The sequence below is a fragment of the Anolis sagrei genome, chromosome 4, assembly GCF_037176765.1.
Source record: "Anolis sagrei isolate rAnoSag1 chromosome 4, rAnoSag1.mat, whole genome shotgun sequence".
In the NCBI taxonomy this organism is placed as follows: Eukaryota; Metazoa; Chordata; class Lepidosauria; order Squamata; family Dactyloidae; genus Anolis; species Anolis sagrei.
The window spans coordinates 240,563,358-240,587,713 of NC_090024.1; the positions used below are offsets into that span (position 1 = coordinate 240,563,358).

General features: G+C 43.7%; 1 protein-coding gene across 1 annotated transcript; it reads right to left on the reverse strand.

Annotated features, from left to right (window-relative positions):
- Positions 1-752: 752 nt before the first annotated feature.
- TCF15 (transcription factor 15) lies at positions 753-22,749 on the reverse strand. The gene is made up of 2 exons (XM_060771466.2): positions 21,947-22,749; positions 753-1,355 (listed from the first exon to the last, which is right to left on the reverse strand). Exons 1-2 carry the CDS (start codon positions 22,415-22,417, stop codon positions 1,278-1,280), a joined length of 549 nt encoding a protein of 182 aa, XP_060627449.1. The 5' UTR covers positions 22,418-22,749; the 3' UTR covers positions 753-1,277.
- Between the last annotated feature and the right edge of the window lie 1,607 nt (positions 22,750-24,356).

A 24,356-nucleotide genomic window follows, 5' to 3' on the forward strand; every position in this document is an offset into this window, starting at 1 on the left:
TGGATGACATGATGCGTTGAAATGTATTTTTATTATTATTATTTGTTTTGTTCATTCGTTCAGTCGTCTCCGACTCTTCGTGACCTCATGGACCAGCCCACGCCAGCGCTCCCTGTCGGCTGTCACCACCCCCAGCTCCTTCAAGGTCAGTCCAGTCACTTCAAGGATGCCATCCATCCATCTTGCCCTTGGTCGGCCCCTCTTCCTTTTGCCTTCCACTTTCCCCAGCATAATTGTCTTCTCCAGGCTTTGCTGTCTCCTCATGATGTGGCCAAAGGACTTCAACTTTGTCTCTAGTCTTCTTCCCTCCAATGAGCAGTCGGGCTTTATTTCCTGGAGGATGGACTGGTTGGATCTTTTCGCAGTCCAAGGCACTCTCAGAACTTTCCTCCAGCACCACAGCTCAAAAGCATCGATCTTCCTTCGCTCAGCCTTCCCTAAGGTTCAGCTCTCACATCTGTAGGTTACTACAGGGAATACCATGGCTTTGACTAGGCGGATACTTATGTTTAATACTTATGTTATTATTATACTTATGTTTAAATGTTTAACTTATGTTTTAACTGATGTGGTACATTTTAAGGCACCATGGAGGTGTGATTGTAAGCCGGCTTGAGTCCCCCTCGGAGTAGAGAAAGGCAAGATATCAATAAGGTAAATAAATAAATAAATTTCTATGCCTTCAGTGGTGGGAACAGAGCTGCATTGAGTCAAGCTTAGGGCAAAGAGTCAAAACAGAGGCAAACCAGGAGGGGAAAAAATACTTTATTTTTCAAGCCTGCTGAACAAGGAAAGAACGACAATTACAACAGTGTGACCATACAGACCAACCAAAGATGCCCAGTCTTGATAAAGCTTTATATTTCCACTTTGTCCTTTTGGAAAAGAGGAGAGATCCATGTGCCGCCACCAGCATGGACACCCCTCTGCTATTTCCAAGTTCAGGATGTCCTTCTCTGGCCTGATGCCAGAGGAGGACGAGTTTCCCTGAGGATGGACCAGATGTCCTAGAAATGGACATATTTTCACCTTCTCCTAGGCATGTCCCAATTCCTCCATGTCCCTTGCAGTCCGATACCAGGGGGCATCCCTCACCCCATCCTGCGTCTCCCTGGAGTCCACAAAGTAGGGCTTTCCTGTCAACTTGGGGTCTTTCCATCTTTAAACGTTATCCCCGTCCCCACCCCTGTTGAAAACACGAAATGCGGTTGTTGAAGGTGCGGATCGGATCCCACCTCGGTCCGGCTTCTAGGACAGACCCTGGCCTTAGTCTCAGGTCATCTCTGCAGCACCTTGAGATGGTTCTCTCCTCTCCCCTTCAAGCAGTTGCTCCTGCCAAGTTCCCGACGGCTGTTCTGAAAACAAAAACAAAAGGAAGTAGGAGAAAGTGTGTTTATTTTGTTTATAAGTTGCTTTTATTATTTTATTATTTATTTCTAGTATTTCTACCCCGTTCCTTCTCAGCCTCCGAAGGGAGACTCAGGATAGCTTACATTTGGAAGCAATTCGATGCCACTACATATAACAAAGTGATATAATAACAATTAAAACAATAAATAGAACATTAATTTAAAGTTTGTGCTAGACAATATGTACAGTAGGCATGTGCAAGTGATCAAAAAATGTTTCAAAAGTCATTACAAAATTAGGAGGCATTGGCATTTCATTTCTAAAATATTTCTAAAGTATCATTAGTTAAAATGTCGTTACTATAACAAAAGTGACAATATTTCATTACTTTTTCGTTATAGTAATTGCGCAAGTGGAAAAACTTCAGGGGCTCCTTTCTTCCTCATTTTTACAGCTATTGGAGTGAAATGCGCTACAATGGCAGAACACATTTACCACTGTTAGCCCATCAAGTTTTGTAACATTTCATTTCTCCACAGATCTTTGGGGAATTTTTCAAAGTTTTGATAAACAACTTAGAAAACTATAAGAGGTGTCTTTTTGAATTTTCTCTACAATAACACAAGGTAACAGAGGATCATCCCCACCCCTCACCCCCAACTTTCAAAAATATTCATCTAAATATTCATATACATCTACTGATTTTAGAGATTTTTTAAAAAGTTTTGACAAAAACATTTTTTAAAAGCCACAAATATCTCATTGAAAGTCTCTCATATCAAACAATAGAACTTCTATTGAGGATTTTCTTTCCCAACCAGCACAGAGATTTGCTTGCTAGAAATATCAGTCTCTTTGCAAATTCAAAAATTTATTGGAACTCAGGCTGCTGCTGCTACCTAGAAACAAATATCTCCCCTCTCCTGATTGTGGCTTTCTGAATCTGAGCAGAATTTTGGGAAATGTAGTTTTGGGCAGGGCCTTTTGCATTCTCTGGCATAGGGCTCCTCACCTTCCCAAACTATATTTCCAAGAATTCTGTACTTTCTCTGTCTCTTTCCCAGTGAACTCTGCTTTCTCCCTGTTACTTCTATCTCCTAATGGTGAGAGGCCATTAATTTAAAGAGAAAAGACAGCCCTTTTGGCATTGCTTTGTATCCTGGTGCTGAAAATGAAACTGACTTTGGGAGGCTTCTGAGATTCACAAAATTCAAACAAAAATATTGGGTAAGTTTCGAGTCTTAAATTTTTGGTGTGAGCCATGCCCGTGTCGTAAGTACAAATTTATTGCGTCGTAAGTACAAATTTAACAAATTTGATATGACTTTGCAATTACTAATGAAAAAATTGCACACTCTAATGTACAAGGATATTTCCTTTTACTAATATAAATGATGAATCTTTGGTCCCTTCAACACAGCTGTATAAAATCCACATTGAACTGGATTATATGGCAGTGTGTAAGGATCCTTTGTCTTCCTCTGTGAGATGATGCCACTTCCATCTTATGCTGTAACCATACTGCAGAATTGTAGCAGTTTGGCACCACATTAACAGCCTTGGCTCAGTGCTATGGAATTCTGAAACTGGTAGTTTGGTGAGATATTTATATTTCTCTGTCCGAGGGCTCTTCCACACAGCCTTCATATCCCAGAATATCAAGGCAGAAAATCCCACAATATCTGCTTTGAACTGGGTGATATAAGTCCACACTCAGATAATGTGGCATTTTCTGCCTTGATATTCTGGGATTTAGGGCTGTGAAGAAGGGCCCCAAGAGCTCTGATTCCACAACAAGCTGCAAATCCCAGGACAATCTGAGTGCCACGACATATACATATAATGTCCTAGTCATCCGCAAACCAGATCAACAATTGGGTCACACCGTTTACAGAAAACGCAGACACACAGATAGATATCTACATCAAAACTCCAACCATCACCCAAGTTAAAAAAAAAAAAGCACCATTAAAGCCTTGGCAGACTGTGCAAAAAGAATCTGGAAAAGCCCACCTCCTCCAAGAGGAACTGAACCACCTCAACTGGGCTCTCCAGGCCAATGGAGACTCCACCTCAGACATCAGAAGAGCGGCAAGACAACTGAGAAGAAGCCACGAGAGTAAAGACGAAGATCCACCCAGAGGGAAAGTGTTCTTGCCATACATCAAGGGAACCACTGACCGCAGAGGGAAGATGATGAGGAAACACAACATACAAACCACCTACAGACCCACCAAGAAAATCCAACAAATGCTACGTTCAGCAAAGGACAAGAGGGATCCTCTCACTTTTGCAGGAGTCTACCGTATTCCATGCAGCTGTGGACAAGTCTACAGAGGGATCACCAAACGCAGCATCGCCCAAACACGAATCAAGGAACATGAAAGGCCCTGCAGACTCCTTCAACCAGAGAAGTCAGTCATAGCAGAGCACCTGATGAACCAACCTGGACACAGCATTTTATTTGAGAACACAGAAATGCTGGACTCCTCTCACAACTCCCATGCCAGGCTACACAGAGAAGCCATTGAAATGCGCAGGCATGTGGACAATTTCAACAGAAAGGAGGAGACCATGAAAATGAACAAAATCTGGCTCCCAGTATTAAAAAACTCTAAAATTGCAACAGCACAACAACAGAGAGGAAGCAGGCAGGGACATCTAATGACCTCTCAACAAAAGTTTGCCCCAGGCACAGTCAGCCCATTGTATGCTAATCAAGGTGGTCAGTTGAAACATTCACACTTAGCTCCAGTAGAGAAGAGTCCTTTGTCTCACCCTGGTCATTCCACAGATATATAAACCCATTGTCCTAGTTCCAACAGACCTCACTACCTCTGAGGATGCTTGCCATAGATGCAGGCGAAACATCAGGAGAGAATGCCTCTAGACCATGGCCATATAGCCCAGAAAAACCTACAACAACCCAGTGATTCCGGCCATGAAAGCCTTCGACAATACATATACATATAACTTGTGGAACTCTGTGATATTTTGTTGGCATCTGCCTCTGATGGCGTTACCCGGTGTGGTTTGCATCCTCTGCACTCCCTTAGTCATGCAATTATCTGCTTTGAACAGGATTATACAAGTCCTCACAGCCAGATAATCTGGGATAAGAAGTTAATCTGAGATAAGATCATAATCCTGGGATAAAGGGCAGTATAGATTCAGATTTATGCTGTATCTACAGCAAGCAAAATAATCTGAAGTAGTCGATTCCAGAGCTTCCCCAGATACACCATGGGGAGTCCGCACATAACAGTATGGAAGTACCAAAGCTGTCTGAGAAGATTTCTAGTTTTACAAGGGCCTCAATTAGAGTGCCTTACTAAACTGCAGCTGCATGGATTCCATTGCATTGAGCCATGGCACTTAAAGTGGTCTCAGATGGCATTAATTTGACAGCACAGATCCACCCATACTGTCATGTAGGAAGACACCATCAGAGGAAGACAAAGGCAAACCCTCTCTGAACAAATCTGGCTCAGAAAACCCTTTCCAACAGTCAGATTCTGACTTGCAAAGGCATATTAACACCAACAACAGCTTGAAAAGTAATGGCAGCGTTTTATACATTCTGTTTCTTTGAAGAAATCATCTTGTTTCCTATTAGAATTCCTTTTAAAAATTGTGCAACCCCACTGCACATTTTATTTTAGTTTTTTTAAACGGGATGGCCTTTTAAATTATTTTATTCTTTGTTTAAATACAATATATTTTAATATAATATATATTACTTTCAAGAAACAAGTTTGGTTTTGATTGAAGCCCGTATTGGTGACGACGCAGAAAACGACCGCCCATTTGATTTTCCTGCAGGGAAAAATGTGTCCAGCTGCACATTACAATAAAATGCTCACGCCCTGCCTCCCGTCCTCATTTTCGCCTTGGAGGAGGCCTTATTACAACTTTACTCAGCTGAATTTGTTGGGCGTCCCTTCTAGTTGTTTTCAACCTAAGGTGACCCTAAGGTAGGCATGGGCAAACTTGGCCCTCCAGATGTTTTGGACTTCAACGTCCACAATTCCTAACAGCTTACCAGCTGTTAGGAATTGTGGGAGTTGAAGTCCAAAACATCTGGAGGGCCGAAGTTTGCCCATGCCTGCCTTAGGGCCACCTTAGGTTGAAAACAACTGGAAGGCACACAGCAGCAACTCTCTGTGTTTATGTGCTTGTGCTGTCATGCGCTGGGCCTGTGGAAGAGTCTGTTTTCTGAATGCCCAACGGGATGCCTGGGGTGCCTCGGCTGAGAGGCCTTTCGGATTTCCCCACACAAAGTTCTTTTAAAGACTTAGAAAGTTCAACAAAGTTTTTATTGTTGCTTAAACCTTCAACAAAACAAATACTTCAAGGCTTTGAATCAACTGGTGGCTTGCTTAAATCTTATCCACAAGGGACAGGCAACTTTCTTTATAAACCGTTTCTTCCTCCTACAAGGGAAATCCTTGACCCCTCCCTGGGCAATCTGACTTAAGCTCTGCTGGCGTTTGCCCCTACACCCGGTCCAAATTGCGTTATGGCTGCCGCGAGTGGTCCTTACCAAACAGAGTCCTTTAGTAGATTTCCAAGAGGAAAGAAGGCTTTCAATTCCCAGCAAAGGCTGGCTGTAGAGTTGTGGAACTAAATTCCCCAACAAAGGCTATGCTGTAGTTCTCTGTAGAGCTGTGGGACTGGATCCCCCCAGCAAAGCTGTAAAAGATGAAGCTTTCTACAGGTGGAACTGATTCACATCCTGTACGAAAGGCTTCTCTGTGTGAACTGAACTAGAGGTCCCCTTTTTCCCTCCTTAACCCAGAAAAAGGGGCGGAACTAAAGAACATAATGATAATTGATGGGTCATTGGCCCTATGACTGCAAACCAAAGGAAGCCACCTTATTGCAAAATGCATGGAACTTTGGAATACATGCAAACACTCAATAGAAAGGAAAAGAAGTGGGAGCTCCTGGTACAGCCGTACCAGCACAGTGCTAGTTATGTGACTCCATGTCTTTTAGACGATTTTCTTAGACAAGGAATTCATTCAGAATATCCAGGCATATATATAACCACAGGGAACACATCTCACCAAGCTAAAACAGTGGCTGTGGCTCTTAATGAGACACACCGCATTATCACAGGGTGTCTATGCTCCACACCTCGGGAGAAATTGCACTGTTTGGCTGGTATTGCACCACCTGACATCTGCCAGGAAGTGGCAATCAACAGTGAAAGGACCAAGGCTGTGACATCTCCATCCCATTCCCTGTTTGGATATCAGCCTGTACGTCAATGACTGAAATCAACAAATAGTTTTCTAAGATCTACAGAGATACTCGCAGGAAGACGAGCAAGCGAGAGTCCAAAAGTGGCAGGCTAAAACCCAGGACCTCAATCCATGAAGAGAAGGCTGAGAGGGGATATGATAGCCATGTATAAATATGTGAGAGGAAGCCACAGGGAGGAGGGAGCAAGCTTGTTTTCTGCTTCCCTGGAGACTAGGACGCGGAACAATGGCTTCAAACTACAAGAGAGGAGATTCCATCTGAACATGAGGAAGAACTTCCTGACTGTGAGAGCCGTTCAGCAGTGGAACTCTCTGCCCCGGAGTGTGGTGGAGGCTCCTTCTTTGGAAGCTTTTAAGCAGAGGCTGGATGGCCATCTGTCAGGGGTGATTTGAATGCAATATTCCTGCTTCTTGGCAGGGGTTGGACTGGATGGCCCATGAGGTCTCTTCCAACTCTTTGATTCTATGATTCTATGATTCTATGACTGATACCAAATGAGGGACTCTCCCCTGGGAACACAGAAAACTGGGCAACGTGGAAGACGCTGAACAAACTGCGCTCTGACACCACGAGATGCAGAGCCAACCTTCAGAAATGGGGCCACAAAATGGAGTCCACAACAACAGTGAGGAAATAATCACCTCTCAACAAAAGATTGCTGCAGGCACTGCCAGGCAATCAAATGCTAATCAAGGTGATCAGTTGAAACATTCACACCTAGCTCCAACAGACAAGAGTTTTTTGTCCCAGCCTGGTCATTCCACAGATATATAAACGCTTTTTCCTAGTTCCAACAGACCTCACAACCTCTGAGGATGCCTGCCGTGGATGCAGGTGAAACGTCAGGAGAGAATGCTTCTGGAACATGGCCCTAGAGCCCAGAAAACTCACAACAACACAAAGCCTTTAACATTCTGAAGTGGGATTCATAGTTTACCTTTAGGCTTCTTGGCCTAAGCCTGCTGGTACAATTCCCACCCCAGCAAATTACAATTCCCACCCCAGCACACCTATCATGTTTGCAGGCAGGAGCCAAAGCCCAAAACATCTGGAGGGCATTAGGTTGGGAAGGCATTTCACTATTCCTGGTGCACAGCTGGAATTGCTGCTATGTGCTAAATTAAGATGCGCCACCTGCTATGCGCTGGAGGACCCGCTCGGCAACACCTTCCACAAGGTCACACTTCGGAGTCACCCGACCTCTCCCTGTAAAAGAGGCTGTTAGGAGGGGAACGGCAATAGCTTCGTTTCCACTGTGAAATTCAACTCACCACCGGCAATGAAATACAGATGTAATCAATGCGGCGGTAACATTCCTTTGAAATATAGCTGTTCTCCCAACAGCAATTTCCGATTTCATTACATCCCTGAGATGTCCCTTATGTTATGTTCTCCTTTGTTGATCGTAGTGAAAAAACTGACTTCTGCTTTTAGACGACTGTGTGCTTTGGGAGGATTCCAAGATGTCCCAAATCCAAAATACTCCAAGATCCAAAATTGTTCACCAAGGTAGCTGAGATAGTGCCACCTTTGCTTTCTGATGGATGCACAATATTATTTTACAAATTGTGTATAAACAACAACAACAACAACAACAACAACAACACTTTATTTATATACCGCTCTATCTCCTTGAGGGGACTCAGGGCAGTTTCCAAGTAACATCATCAATACATACTGTGCAGGTACAGCTGTACCAGGAGCTCCAATTTTGTTTGCTTTGCACTGAATGTTTGTTGTAGTCTTAAGTTTCAGTGACTCTGCAGATAGGTGGCTTCTTTCGGCTGCAATCATAGGGCAAGCCACCTGTCAATTATAGTTAGATTCCCTGGTCCTGCCCCCTTTTTGGGTTTTGGAGGGAATAGGAGCCAGTTTGGGTTCAGTCCACACAGAGAAGCCTTTCATGCAGGTCATAATACCAAGAGCTCCTGTAGAAAGCTTCATCTTCTATGGCTTGGCCGGGGAGATATACAGCCTACAGGTTGACCGGGGTTATACAGCCCTACAGCTCCTTTGCTGAAGGATTCAGTCAGCCATCACCGAAACCTGAACTCCTTTTCCCCTGGAAGTCTACAAAGCTCTGCTTGGTAAGGGTTACTCGCGGAAGCCAGAAGCAGTTGATACCGGGTGCAGGGGCTCCATGCCAACAGAGGCAAAGACAGACTGCCCAGATTAGAAGTTAAGGATTTCCCCATTAGTTACAGTTATGAAGATAGTGCCTGTTCCCTGTGGACAAGATTGAGAGAGAGCCAATTGACTGTTAAGAAAGCCTTAAAGTACCTGTTTGTTTTCATTAATAAAGAACTTTGTTGAACCTTTGAGCAATCTAGAGACTCTGTTTGAAGGAAATCCAAAGGCCTTTAATCTGAGGCAGCCCCGGCATCCCGTTGGGCACACAGAATTTATGTCCTGTCTACAGTCTGATGCACAGCCCCAGCATGCGACAGCACACATACAGAGTAAACAACATAAACATAAAATTAACACAACAATATAAACATAAAATTGTCACAGGCAGGATTACTTTTATATATTAAAAGTAATCCTGCCTAAACCACCTTTAGGCTAAAAGGTACATATATGAATTTTGTGTTTAGATTTGGGTCCCATCTCCAAGATATGTATTTCAAAATTTAAAAAAAATCAGAGAGAGAAAACTTTCAGTTCTCATATGTTTCGGAATCCAGAATTCCCTATTGCTATTACAATTGGCCATATATATTGGAAATAATGGGAGTTGTACTCTCAAAATCATTTCCACATCTTCTCTTTCATTTAGAATCATAGTTGGAAGAGACCTCGTGGGCCATCCAGACCAACCCCATTCTGCTAAGAAGCAGGAAAATTGCATTCAAAGCACCCCTGACAGATGGTCATCCAGCCTCTGTTTAAAAGCCTCCAAAGAAAGAGCCTCCACCACACTCCGGGGCAGAGAGTTCCACTGCTGAACGGCTCTCACAGTCAGGAAGTTCTTCCTAATGTTCAGGCGGAATCTCCTTTCCTGTCTTTTGAAGCCATTGTTCTGCATCCTGGTCTCCAGGGAAGCAGAAAACAAGCTTGCTCCCTCCTCCCTATGACTTCCTCTCAGATATTTATGCATAACTCCATTGGCTGCTGATTAGTTTCCGAGCACAATTCAAGGTGCTGGTTTTAACTTTTAAAGCCCTAAACGATTCTGGCCCAGACTACCTGTCCGAACGTATCTCCTGGTACGAACCATCACGAAACTTAAGGTCATCTGGCGAGGCCTTGCTCTCGTCCCTACCTACATCACAAACGCGGTTGGTGGGGACGAGGGACAGGGCCTTCTCATCAGTAGCCCCCAGCCTGTGAAACACTCTCCCTGGAGACATCAGAATGGGCACCTCCCTCTTGCCTTTTAGAAGAAAAATTAAGACCTGGCTTTGGGACCAAGTGTTTGATCAGTGAACAGTAAGTGGAAGAGGATTTTAATAACTTATGTAACCTTCCATCTGTAAGAGGAAGTTACCTTGTACCTCACAGAGATTCCATTGCTACATCTTCAAAGGGAGAGGTGATATTGGCAAGCAAGAAGAGTAAAGACAAAGACCCCTTCTGGGATAAGAATGCATAGGAATATGGGGGAAGGAATCCCTCACTCCAATTCTATCTCTAGTCTAGCTACTCATTGAGGTCTGGAAACTTGATGACACAAGAGACTTGTGCAGTCCAGGAATGAAACCCAACACAGATAATCTGGGAACAGTTCCTGGGGTATAAAACAGTGTACAAAGGGGGTTGGATTCATGGAAACCTAGATTTGGAAGGGACACCCAGTTGCCATCCAGTCCAACCTCTTCTGCCATGTAGTAAGACACTATCAAAGCACTCCTGACAGATAATCATCTAGCCTCTGCTTAAAAACCTCTAAAGAAGGAGACTCTACCAAAATCCCAAGAAGCAGTGTATCACACTATCAAACAGCTCTTGTTGTCCGGAAATTTTTCCTATGTTTAGGAGAAAATTCTTTTCCTGTAGTTTGAATCTGAGAGATTCCTATTTTGCAGACTATCAACCGACCATTTTGGTCACCATCCAGCCTGTCCGTATCGTTCTTGGATTGCGTGGCCCAGGGTTATTCCAGGTGAAGTCTGACCAAAATAGAACAGAGTGGGACGAGGGCCTGTTCCACACAGCTGCATCAAATCCACATTATCTGCTTTGAACTGGATTACATGGAAGTGTAGACAAAGATAATCCAGTTCAAAGCAGATAATGTGGATTTTCTGCTTTAATAACCTGGATTATCTAGCAGTGTAGAAGAGGCCCAGGACTTCCCTCAATCTAGACACCATGCTTCTTTAGTTGCAGTATTACATTATTGACTCATGCTAAGCTTGTGGTCTAGAGTGCATCTGATGTCAAACCTCACATCTACACCAGGCATGGGCAAACTTCGGCCCTCCAGGTGTTTTGGACTTCAACTTCCACAATTCCTGGCCTCAGGCACTTTCCTTTTCCCCCTCAGCCGCTTAAACGGCTGATTGGATTGTAGGTGAACTATAAATCCCAGCAGCTACAACTCCCAAAGGTTAAGGTCTATTTTCCCCAAGCTCCACCAGTGTTCACATTTGGGCATATTGAGTATTCATGCCAAGTTTGTTCCAGATCCATCATTGTTTCCCTCCACGGTGTATGTAGGTGAACTACAATTCCAAAACTCAGTATTGATGCCCACCAAACCCTTCCAGTATTTTCCTTTGGTCATGGGAGTTCTGTGTGCCAAGTTTGGTTCAATTCCATCATTGGTGGAGTTCAGAATGCTCTTTGATTGTAGGTGAACTATAAATCCCAGCAACTACAACTCCCAAATGAAAAAATCAATACTCCCCGCCCCAACCCCACCAGTATTCAAATGTGGGCATATTGATTATTTGTGCCAAATTTCATCCAGTGAATAAAAATACACCCTGCATATCAGATATTTACATTACGATTCATAACAGAAGCAAAATTACAGTTATGAAGTAGCAAGGAAAATAATTTTCTGGTTGGAGTTCAGCATAATATGAGGAACTGTATTAAGGGATTGTAGCATTAGGAAGGTTGAGAACCACTGACTTATGTAGAGGGAAGAGGGAAGTGACCAATATACAATGGGACCAATGAAACAACAGGACCAAAGTGCATCAAGACCATTACAAAACTGGAGCAATGACCATAGCGACAGTGGCTAGGCAGTGTTGTTGCCCATTTGTAGAGACCAGTGCATGTTGGAATATTCTTGCAAATGCCCTTAGCTTTGTAGTGCTCACTATGGAGCCACATTTGGACCAGTGTGGAAGGGCCATTTACTGGTCAAAGACCAATGCTATGGAATTAAGAGAGATGTAGTTTTGCAAGGCTTTCTCTGCTAAAGAGAGCTGGTTCCTTCCTAAACATCGGACCATGGAAGTTACAGTGGGGTCAAACTGCATTAATTCTAGCGTGCAGAGAGGGAAGTGTTTGTCTCAACAGAATTGTTTCCAGAGAGAGAAGGAAAAATCCTCTCTCTTCCGGTGGAAGAGAATGGCTGGGAGGTTCAGGGAAGAATAGCTGGGAGTCTGTTAGCACTGCTGCCCTACATCCAACAGCTGCCAACTGGCCGGCCAGCTCCAATTTGTAGTTTCAGCTCCTGACTTTATGACCACTAAGAAAGCAGAGTTTGTTGCATGGTGTTGTTTCAGACTTGAAAACAAATGTTGGACCAGTCTGGGAATATACCTTCCAGCATCTCACAAGAGAAAACGAAGACATTTGTGGCCAAGCAACATTAGAGCATGCTCAAGATCCAAGATGAACAAGAGAAAGAACAGATGAACGAAGAGAGACTGCCATAGTTTGCTTTTGCCTGAGGTTGCATCTGCATTGTAGACGTAATGCAGTTTAGCACCACTTTAACTGCCATGGCTCAGTGCTATGGGATTATGGAAATAGTGAAAGAATGTTATAAGACCTCACTACCTCTGAGGATGCTTGCCATAGATGAGGCAAAATGTCAGGAGAGAATGCCTCTAGACCATGGCCATATAGCCCGAAAAAACCTACAACAACCCAACGTTATAAGATTTTGAGTGCCAAGATATATAATTGAATACTATTATTATTATTTTACTGACACAAAAACACAGTATGTCACAGCAAACAAGATCTATATGTTGGATTTCATATCACAAAATTACAAGTCGAACACTTCCCAAGCGTCTAGGACTGTGTGATATATTTTCAAAAGATGCGCACAGATCCAAGTCAGATGGCCTTTTGCAGCTCACAGATTGTGATTTTGTCAATGTTTATTGTTTCCAAATGCCGGCTGAGATCTTTTTGCACGGCACCCAGTGTGCCAATGACCACTGGGACCACCTGTACTGGTTTATACCAGAGCCTTTGCAGTTCGATTTTGAGGTCCTGATAATGGCTGAGTTTTTCCTGTTGTTTTTCCTCAATGCAATTGTCACCAGGTATAGCGATATCAATAATCTTTTTTTCTATTATTATTATTATTATTATTATTATTATTTGAAACACAACAGGATGAGCCCACAGCAGACACTCTTCTGGCTGTTGAATTGGATCACATATCAGACACTTCCCAAGTGTCCAGGACTGTGTGATGTATTGGTGAATAATGCATGCAGATCCCAATAAGGTGGCCTTCTGCAGCTGGCAGATAGTAATTTTGTCAGCACCGATTGCGTTTAAGTGCAGGCCAAGGTCTTTAGGCACTGCACCCAGTGTACCAATCACCACTGAGACCACCTTGACTGGCTTGTGCCAGAGTCTTTGCATTATTATTATTATTATTATTATTATTATTATTTATTTGAAACATAACAAGATGAGTCCACAGCAGACACTCTGCTGGCTGTTGTATTGGATCACACATCGGACACTTCCCAAGTGACTAGGACTGTGTGATGTATCAGCGAATAATGCGTGTAGACTAATAATTGCAGTGTAGACTCATATAATCCAGTTCAAAGCAGATAATGTGAATTATCTGCTTTGATAATCTGGATTATATGGTAATGTGGAAGGGGTCTAAGTGGGACTATCCCTGACAAATTGAGTCAGTTGGGTGATAAGCCTCTTTGGACAAACCTTATTCAGAAACTGAAAAGTTAAGCGGTGTAGGTTGGTAAAGGAAATATGAACCCTTCCAGGCTCACACATTGTAACCAACAGCTCAGCAGCAAAGTGGATAGATATATTGTCGAAGGCTTTCATGGCCGGAATCATGGTGTTGTTGTAGGTTTTTTGGGTTGTATGGCCATGTTCTAGAAGCATTCTCTCCTGACGTTTTGCCTGCATGTGTGGCAAGCATCCTCAGAGATTGAGGATGCTTGCCATACATGCAGGCAAAACGTCAGGAGAGAATGCTTCTAGAACATGGCCATACAACCCAAAAAACCTACAACAACAAAGTGGATACAGATTTGCCAGATGTATGCTGGCTACAAAGAATATACTAAGCCCCTGTTAAAACAGCTCCACTGGCTCCCAGTTTGTTGAGTATTTACTTTTTATATTGTAGTATTTTTTAAAAAAATTATAAGCCACCTTGGTCCCAATTTTGAAAGGAAAGCAAATGTAAAGATGATGACGATGATGATGATGATGATGATGATGGAGTTGATACTAAGTAATGGCACTCACTGAGTGACTTCCTCCCTTTCCTACCTTACAGAGATATTGCAAGATGAAAAATAAGTAAGAGAAAAATAAGAAAAAGAGACTTAAATCAAGAAATAGTTTTCTAAGATCTACAGAGACACAGCAAGCGAGAGTCCAAAAGTGGCAGGCCCAAACCCAGCACCTTAATCCATGGGTGATACCAGATGAGAGATTCCCCCCTGGGCACACAGAAGACTGGGCGACTTGGAAGGCACTGAACAGACTGCGCTCTGGCACCCCGAGATGCAGAGCCAACCTTAAGAAATGGGGCCACAAAGTGGAATCCACGACATGCGAGTGTGGAGAAGAGCAAACCACTGACCATTGCTGCAATGCAGCCTGAGTCCTGCCACATGCACAATGAAGGACCTTCTTGCAGCAACAGCAGAGGCGCTCCAAGTGGCCAGATACTTGGTCAAAGGACATTTAATCAACTACCAAGCTTGCAAATTTTGTGTTTTGTCTGTCTGTTTGTTTGTTTTGTTAAAAATGTAATACAAATGTCTGGTTGCTCCTGACACGATAAATAAATAGTAAGTGGAATATTATTTCAGGATGGAAGGATGCAAATACAGTAGAGTCTCGCTTATCCAACATAAACGGGCTAGCAGAACGTCAGATAAGTGACAATGTTGGATAATAAGGAGGAATTAAGGAAAAGCCTATTAAACATCAAATTATGTTTTGATTTTAAGCACCAAAACATTGACAGAAAAGCAGTTCAAAACATGGTAACGTTATGTAGTAATTACTGTATTTATGAATTTAGCACCAAAACATCGTAATGTATTGAAACAGCTGTGTATCCGGGTGGGAGGCAGACTGTGTTGGATAATACAGGACATTGGATGAGCGAAGGTTGGATAAGCAAGACTCTATTGTAATTGGTCAAAGTAATCTAACCTTCTATCTGCCAAGAACTAAGGGCCAGCAGAAACCTATATGACCTGTTACACTGCATAACATTATGTATACCAAGCTATGTTGTTGAGGAGATAAGAAATTCCTTTTGAAATTGCAAGGATGTGTTGTTGCAAAGATGTATCCTGTTGTGCACCGATCCTGTTGTGCATCAATGCACACTGGGCACTTTTGTAGAACATCTGTTGTTGTCTTGTGCCTTCAAGGGCTCTTCCACACAGCCATATAAACCAGAATATCAAGGCAAATTATCCACAATATCTGCTGTGAATTGGATTATCTGAGCCTACATTGCCATGGCTCACACGTTGATCCAGTTCAATGTGGATTTTTTAGAGTGGTCTTTCTGACTTATGGTGATCCTATCACAAGGTTTTCTTGGCTGCACCGAGTCCCTTTTGTAAGCCACCCGAGCCTCTTTTGGGACATGTTTGTTTTTTTTTGTCGTGTCAGGAGCAACTTGAGAAACTGCAAGTCGCTTCTGGCGTGAGAGAATTGGCCGTCTGCAGGGGATGCCCAGATGTTTTGATGTTTTTACCATCCTTGTGGGAGGCTTCTCTCATGTCCCCACATAGGATATGTGTTTGTTTTTTTTGTCGTGTCAGGAGTGACTTGAGAAACTGCAAGTCACTTCTGGTGTGAGAGAATTGGCCATCTGCAAGGACATTGCCCAGGGGATGCCTGGATGTTTTGATGTTTTTACCATCCTTGTGGGAGGCTTCTCTCATGTCCCCACATGAGGCACTAGAGCTGACAGAGGGAGCTCATCCACACTCTCCCTGTATTAGAATCTGTGACCTGTCAGTCTTCAGTTCTGCTGGCACAGGGGTTTAACCCACTGCACCACCCGGTCTCCTATGGGACATGGTGGGGGGATATAGATACATGTTGTTGTTGTTGTTGTTGTTGTTGTTGTTATTGGCAAGGTTTGCTCCAAGCAGGCGTCCCTATGCCTTCCTCTGAGGCTGAGAGAGTACGACTTGCCCAAGGTCACCTAGTAGATTTCTATGTCCAAGCAGGGATTTGAACCCTGGTTGCCAGAATCGTCATCCAATACTTAAACTACTACACCATTCTGGCTCTCACATTAACATAACAGCATAGCAGCCCTCAAATGGATCTTACGGTAAGGTAAAGGTTGTCCCTGACAGTTGTGTCCAACTCTGGGGGTTGGGGCTCATCTCCATTTCTAAGCCGAAGGGCCAGCATTGTCCGTAGACACCTCCAAGGTCATGTGGCCTGCATGACTGCATGAAGTGCCATTACCTTCCCGCCAGAGAGGTACCTATTGATCTATTCCCATTTACATGTTTTCGAACTATTAGGTTGGCAGAAGCTGGGGCTGACAGTGGGAGCTCACCCCGCTCTCTGGATTCAAATCTGCGACCTTTTGGTTAACAAATTCAGCAGCTCAGAGGTTTAACCCACTGCACCACTGGGGGCTCCCATGGATGTTACACAATTCCCACAAAAAGCAAGCCTACTTAGGAAGACATAGGTTGTCAAGAGGGTCCCCATGTTTATTTCTAATGTATTGTTGAAGGCTTTCATGGCCAGAATCACTGGGTTGTTGTAGGTTTTTTCGGGTTATACGGCCATGGTCTAGAGGCATTCTCTCCTGACGTTTCGCCTGCATCTTTGGCAAGCATCCTCAGAGGTAGTGAGGTCTGTTGGAACTAGGAAAAAGGGTGTATATATCTGTGGAAGGACCAGGGTAGGACAAAGGATTCTTGTCTGTTGGAGCTAGGTGTGAATGTTTCAACTGTCCACCTTGATTAGCATATTTTTTCTTTGGCAGAAAAAATGAAATGCAAAGATACAGAATGGGGGATGCCTGGCTCGACAGTAGTACGTGTGAAAAAGATCTTGGAGTCCTCGTGGACAACAAGTTAAACATGAGCCAACAATGTGATGTGGCGGCAAAAAAAGCCAATGGGATTTTGGCCTGCATCAATAGGAGCATAGTGTCTAGATCTAGGGAAGTAATGCTACCCCTCTATTCTGCTTTGGTTAGACCACATCTGGAATATTGTGTCCAATTCTGGGCACCACAATTCAAGAGAGATATTGACAAGCTGGAATGTGTCCAGAGGAGGGCAACTAAAATGATCAAGGGTCTGGAGAACAAGCCCTATGAGGAGCGGCTTAGGGAACTGGGCATGTTTAGCCTGAAGAAGAGAAGGCTGAGAGGAGACATGATAGCCATGTATAAATATGTGAGAGGAAGCCACAGGGAGGAGGGAGCAAGCTTGTTTTCTGCTTCCTTGGAGACTAGGACGCGGAACAATGGCTTCAAACTACAAGAGAGGAGATTCCATCTGAACATTAGGAAGAACTTCCTGACTGTGAGAGCCGTTCAGCAGTGGAACTCTCTGCCCCGGAGTGTGGTGGAGGCTCCTTCTTTGGAAGCTTTTAAGCAGAGGCTGGATGGCCATCTGTCAGGGGTGATTTGAATGCAATGTTCCTGCTTCTTGGCAGGGGGTTGGACTGGATGGCCCATGAGGTCTCTTCCAACTCTTTGATTCTATGATTCTATGATTCTATATAATGGCCTGACAGTGCCTTGAGCAATTTATTTCTAATATTCTGTGATCTTTTCTCTTCACTCCCCAAAAATGCGCCCGTTTGGACTATTTTCTCCAGTTAACCTGGACTGCACTGGATCCAGAATTCACAATCTAGAACCACCAATCAGCTACAGGCTACTAGCCACTGGCTATCAGGGAACGGCATCTGGCAACAACATGACTCACCTTCCTTGTTCTTTGGAAGGGGGATCAAAAGGTCCTGATTGACAAGCTGGGCTGCCTTTTTCAAATGAGAGGCATTTGCTAGTGAAGATTTTGAAGACACCACGCAGTCTAACTGGAAAACCTACATAACCGACCCAGACAATTTTAATGGTGAATTTAAAACTCCACTGTATGCCTTGTTTTTGTTTTGTGTATTTTGATACACAAGTATGTTTTAATAGGTGTATTTTACAGAGTGTTTTAAAATGATTATGTGTTTTTTTATGTTTTAGTAATGCTGTCACCCACCTCAACCTTTGAGGAGAGGCAGGCAAGAAATAAAACTATTATTGTTGTTATTATTATTATTATTCCTAGCTGTCCCCTGCCACACGTTGCTGTGTCCCAGTCCGTATATATGTGTTTTGTGTGTGTGTGTATATATATGTGTGTTTATATGTGTGTATATATTTGTGTATCTGTGTATATATGTGTGTTTGCGTGTGTATGTGTATATATATGGGTGTATATATGTGTGTGTACATGTGTATATGTGTGTATTTATGTGTGCATATATTTCTGTGTTTATATGTGTATGTGTATATGTGTGTGCTTGTCTATATGCATATTTGTGTTTATATATGTGTGTATGTATGTGTGCACATGCATATTTGTGTGTACATGTGTATATATATGTGTGTGTATATATAGATAATGTATGTGCGTGTATATTTGTATGTGCTTGGGTATATATGTGTGTGTTTGTGTGTGTGTATATATGTGTTTATATGTGTGTACATATTTGTGTATCTGTGTATATATGTGTGTTTGTGTGTGTGTGTATATATATATATGGGTGTATATATGTGTGCATATTTGTGTGTGTGTAGATGTGTATATATACATATGTGTGCATATATTTGTGTGTTTATATGTGTATATGTATATTGTGTATATGTGTGTGCTTGTCTATATGCATATTTGTGTTTATATATGTGTGTATGTATTTGTGCACGTGCATATTTGTGTATACATGTGTATATGTATATATGTGTGTATATGTAGATGTATGTGTGTATATTTGTGTGTGCTTGGCTATATATATATATATATATATATACACACACACATACATACATACACATATATGTATGTGTGTGTAGTGTATTTTTGGGGGTGTTAACATCCTAAAACATCAAATGTGTACAAGGGGATGGAAGGGTGAAGAAGGCAAAGGGGAACTGCCTCTCTCCCTTTCTCTGCGAGCAATTTGGAAAGATCCCAGCCCTCCTTCCTTCCTTCTCCCCAACCTTTCCCCACTATAGACATTCCTTCCTTCCCCCTTGCTATGGGGGGAATTCCTCGATGCCCCCTCCCTATAGACAATTGCTGGTGATGGCATGAAGTGTTGAAATGCCAACCACATGCTTACCATTCAAACACACATGCAAATTAAGACAGAACTCTCAGTTAACGGAACTGTTCCTATATTTTTACTTCAAAGCAACACAGTGATGAGCCCTGAAACCACAACAATTGGGAGGCATAGACAGGCCCACTCAGAACATCTATACTGCAGATTTATAGAAGTTTGACACCACTTTAACTGCCTATCCTGTGGAATCCTGGGCATTGTAGGTTGTTGTTGTTGCACTAGAACTCTCAGTTAGAGAAGAATAAATATCTCACCAAATTGCAAATCCATACCATTGAGCCATGTTGGTTTATGTGGCATTAAACTGCAAAAATTCTGCTGTGTGGACACAGCTTGAACACATACATAATCTCCCCTGGAGAAACTTGCAGGAAGGAATCAATCAATCTTGGCATATTGTTGCAAGATGCTGCTTTGCTCTCTAAGCTGGAGATTTGCACCTACCTTTTGCCCAGAACTGGACCTAGGAGAACCCTTATTCTCTGGCTGGAGATGACCCATGATAATTTGGGACTCCAGGCCAGCCCCTGATACTGATCAACTTCACTTTGTCACTAATTTCCAGACTGAAACTTGACCCTAACCAGAGGTTCTCAAAATATACGCTGTGGCTTGTAAAATTCAGGGTGTTTGATTAAAAAAAAGAAACACATGCCTTCACAAGACTCTTCTTTGCTCTTGGCCTGTGTGGGTTCCATCTTGACATCCTTTGAAACATGTCAACATGGGTGTCATTTCCCCTCTTAACCTTCTCTGCTCCATGCTAAATATACTCAGCTCCCTCACCAGGTTTTGTTTCTAGATATATTATTCAGAGATACAAGGCTCTTCTACACTGCCATATAATCCAGATTATAAAATCAGATAATCCACATTGGATTATATGAGTCTACACTGCCATATAATCCAGTTCAAAGCAGATAATCGGGATTTTATATGGCAGTGAAGAAGAGGCACCAGAGTGGTCGGAGATACCCTTGTAGAATTGATGAAGTTTGACGCCACTTTGACTGTTGCAGCTCCATGCTATGGAGTCCTAGGGGTTGTAGTTTGGTGAGGCTTTGGTGGGCAGGAAAAGAGATTGAAAGATGAGCTCAAAGCCAACCTGAAAAACCCTGGCATAGACACTGAGAACTGGGAAGCCCTGGTCCTTGAGCACTCCAGCTGGAGATCAGCTGTAACCAGCAGTGCTGTAGAATTTTAAGAGGCATGAATTGGAGGGTGAAAGAGAGAAACGTGCCAAGAGGAAGGCACGTCAAGCCAACCCCAATCGCGACTGCCTTCCACCTGGAAACCAATGCCCTCACTGCGGGAGAAGATGCGGGTCAAGAATAGGGCTCCACAGTCACCTACAGACCCACTGCCAGTACACTGATATTGGAAGACAAATGCTACCGGGACAACGAGGGATCGCCTAAGTAAGTAAGTTAGTAAGTAGTTTGGTGAGGAAATAACACACTTTGGCACAGACAGCTAAAATCTACTTAGAACTACAACTCCCTGGATTTCATACAATTGAGCCATGACAGTTAATATGGTGTCAATGGTAAAATTGGGCTCTATGGATACAAGCATCAGCAAATAGAGGAAGGAATAAATCAATTTTTACACATTATAGCAAACTGCTGTTCTCTTCTCTGAGCTGGAGCCTTGCACCAGTCTCTTGCCTGGAGCTGAACCTAGAACAGTGTTTCTCAACCTGGAGGTCAGGACCCCTGGGGGAGGGGTTGCGAGTGGGATGTCAAAGGGGTCACCAAAGACCAGGAGAAAACATATTATTTTCTGTTGGTCATGGGGTTCTGTGTGGGAAGTTTGGCCCAATTCTGTCGTTGGTGGGGCTCAGAATGCTCTTTGATTGTAGGTGAACTATAAATCCCAGCAACTACAACTCCCAAATGTCAAGGACTATTTCCCCCAAACTCCTCCAGTGTTCACATTTGGGCATATTGAGTATCTGTGCCAAGTTTGGTCCAGATCCACCATTGTTTGAGTCCACAGTGCTCTCTAGATGTAGGCGAACTACAACGCCAAAACTCAAGGTCAGTGACCACCAAACCCTTCCAGCATTTCCTGCTGGTCATGGGAGTTCTGTGTGCCAAGTTTGGTTCAATTCCATCATCGGTGGAGTTCAGAATGCTCTTTGATTCTATGTGAACTATAAATCCCAGCAACTACAACTCACAAATTACAAAATCAATCCCCACCCCCACCAGTATTCAAATTTGGTTGTTTTCAGTATTTGTTCCAAATTTGGTCCAGTAAATGAAAATACATCCTGAATATCAGATATGTATATTATGATTCATAACAGGAGCAAAATTACAGTTATGAAGGAGCAACAAAAATAATGTTCTGGTTGGGGGTCAACACAACATGAGGAACTGTGTTAAGGGGTTGCTACATTGGGAAGGTTGAGAACCACTGACCTAGAAGAACATGATGATTTGCACCTTTGGTCCCTGGTTGGATGCCCACAAACACAGGAGACCCTGGACAAGGCTCTGAGACCCGACAACCACACTTTGGGTGAAATGGAGAATGGAGCTTCCTTGACTGTGGGACTTACCCCTTTCCGCTGGTTGCTGAGGCAGAAGGTGCAAATGCTCCTTGGCTGTTTGGCCTCGACCTCTCCTTTGCCACCGTAGATGGCACTGAAGCAAGGTTGCCCATCTTCACACCCTTCTCCCAGGAGCAGAACATTGGCCAAGTGGGAGATGTAGCTGGAGGCCAGCCGCAGGGTCTCGATTTTGGACAGCTTCCGGTCCACAGGCTCCGTAGGGATGAGGGTCCGGAGGGCCGTGAAGGCAGTGTTGACGCTCTGGGTCCGGTCCCTCTCTCTGGCATTGGCTGCTTGCCGCTGCTTGACCACCACCACTGGACCAGACTTCCTGGACCCTTTCCGATGGCCTTCACAGCATCCGTACGACTGGTCCGAAGCATCACTTTCGCTCCGGTTCTCCTCATCTTCCTCCGATAGCAGGCTGAGGTCTGGGTAGAGCATGTGGGCTGCCATGGGTCGCAGCATAGTGAAGGCCATGGTGGTGGGATCCTGACCTTCTCCTTTCCAAAGGCCCGAAGGCCGGGAAGTGGAGAGCTGCCCCAGAAAGACTGCTTGCTGACAAACCGAAAGAGCTTCAAGGCAGAGCAGCTGGACAGCGGCCACAGCCCACCCTCCCACTCCTGCGAAGGCTCTTTCCTCCTCCAGCTGGGGGGAAATTCCTCCACCACACCTTCCTTTCCTTGCTGTTCCTTCCTTTCTCCTCCTTCTCAACTCTCTCTGGCTGCCTCTCCTCCAGTGTCAGATGGGACTAGCTAAAAAAAAAAAAGACAGCTCTTTGGTATATAAGGCTGCGGGGAGGGTCCATGAGCCTGAAACAGAATCTCAGCCAACCAATCAAGGAGTTCAGCATCCTCTCCTCCAAGCCAATCAGGGAGCCAGGCAGTCCAGGCCCTCTGAAATTGAAAGCTGTCTGAGAAGCACAACAGGCGAACGCTTTTGTGCCCGGAGAGTGTCCACACTGCAGAATGAATGCCACTTGGCACCCCTTTAACTGCCATGGCTCAATAATAATAATAATAATAATAATAATAATAATAATAATAATAATAAGGTTCTTGTGGGGTTTTTTGGGCTATAGAGCCATGTTCTAGAGGCATTTCTCCTGACGTTTTGCCTGCATCTATGGGAAGCATCCTCAGAGGTAGTGAGGTCTGTTGGAATTAGGACAATGGGTTTATATATCTGTGGAATGGCTGGGGTGGGGCAAAGAGCTCTTCTCTGCTGGAGCTAGGTGTGAATGTTTCAACTGACCACCTTCATTAGCATTTGAAGGCCTGGCTGAGCCTGGGAAAATCCCCTGTTGAGAGGTGTTAAGATGTGCCTGGTTGTTTCCTCTCTGCTGTTTTGCTGTTGTAATTTTAGAGTTTTTAAATACTGGTAGCCAGATTTTGTTCATTTTCATGGTCTCTTTCTTTCTGTTGAAATTGTCCACATGCTTGTGGATTTCAATGGCTTCTCTGTGTAGTCTGACATGGTGGTTGTTGGTGTGGTCCAGCATTTCTGTGTTCTCAAATAAAATGCTGTGTCCAGGTTGCTTCATCAGGTGCTCTGCTATGGCTGACTTCTCTGGTTGAAGTAGTCTGCAGTGCCTTTCATGTTCCTTGATTCGTGTTTGGGCAAGGCTGCGTTTGGTGGTCCCTATGTAGACTTGTCCTCACTACCTCTGAGGATGCTTGCCACAGATGCAGGAGAAACGTCAGGAGAAATGCCTCTAGAACATGGCCCAATAGCCCGAAAAAAACCACAAGAACCTAGTGATTCCAGCCATGAAAGCCTTCGACAATACATTATTATTATTCCTAGGAAAAATTGAGAACCAAATTTGAAAAAGAAAAAGCATGGCTGTCGCTCACCAATTGAACTTTGAAAAGGGAGACAAAGGAGGGCCTGATTCTGGCAGCCCAAGAACAAGCCATTCGGACCAATGCCATCAAAGCCAGAATTGAAAAGTCAGCGACAGATCCCAAATGTAGACTCTGCCATTAAGCAGATGGAACAATAGATCACATCCTCAGCTGCTGCAAGAAGATTGTGTAGTCAGACTACAAGCAGAGGCACAACACTATTGCTCAGATGATTCATTGGAACTTGTGCCACAAACACCATCTGCCTGCGACAAAGAACTGGTGGGATCGCAAGCCTGAAAATGTTACAGAGAATGAACATGTCAAACTACTCTGGGACTTCCGAATTTAGATGGACAGAGTTTTGGAGCACAGTACTCCTGACCTCACAATCATGTTAAAAACAAAGTATGGATTGTCGATGTTGCCATCCCAGGTGACAGCAGGATTACAGAGAAACAACAGGAAAAGCTGACACGATATGAGGATTTAAAGATCGAACTGTAAAGACTCTAGCACAAGCCAGTCAAGGTGGTCCCAGTGGTGATGGGCACACTGGATGCAGTGCCTAA

Excerpts from the sequence above, each read along its gene's own strand:
- TCF15 (XM_060771466.2), bottom strand. The coding sequence starts at position 22,417 with ATGGCCTTCACTATGCTGCGACCCATGGCAGCCCACATGCTCTACCCA. Across the intron at positions 1,356-21,946 it reads TCAGCAACCAGCGGAAAGGG|AACAGCCGTCGGGAACTTGG; the intron begins GTAAGTCCCACA and ends TTTTGTTTTCAG.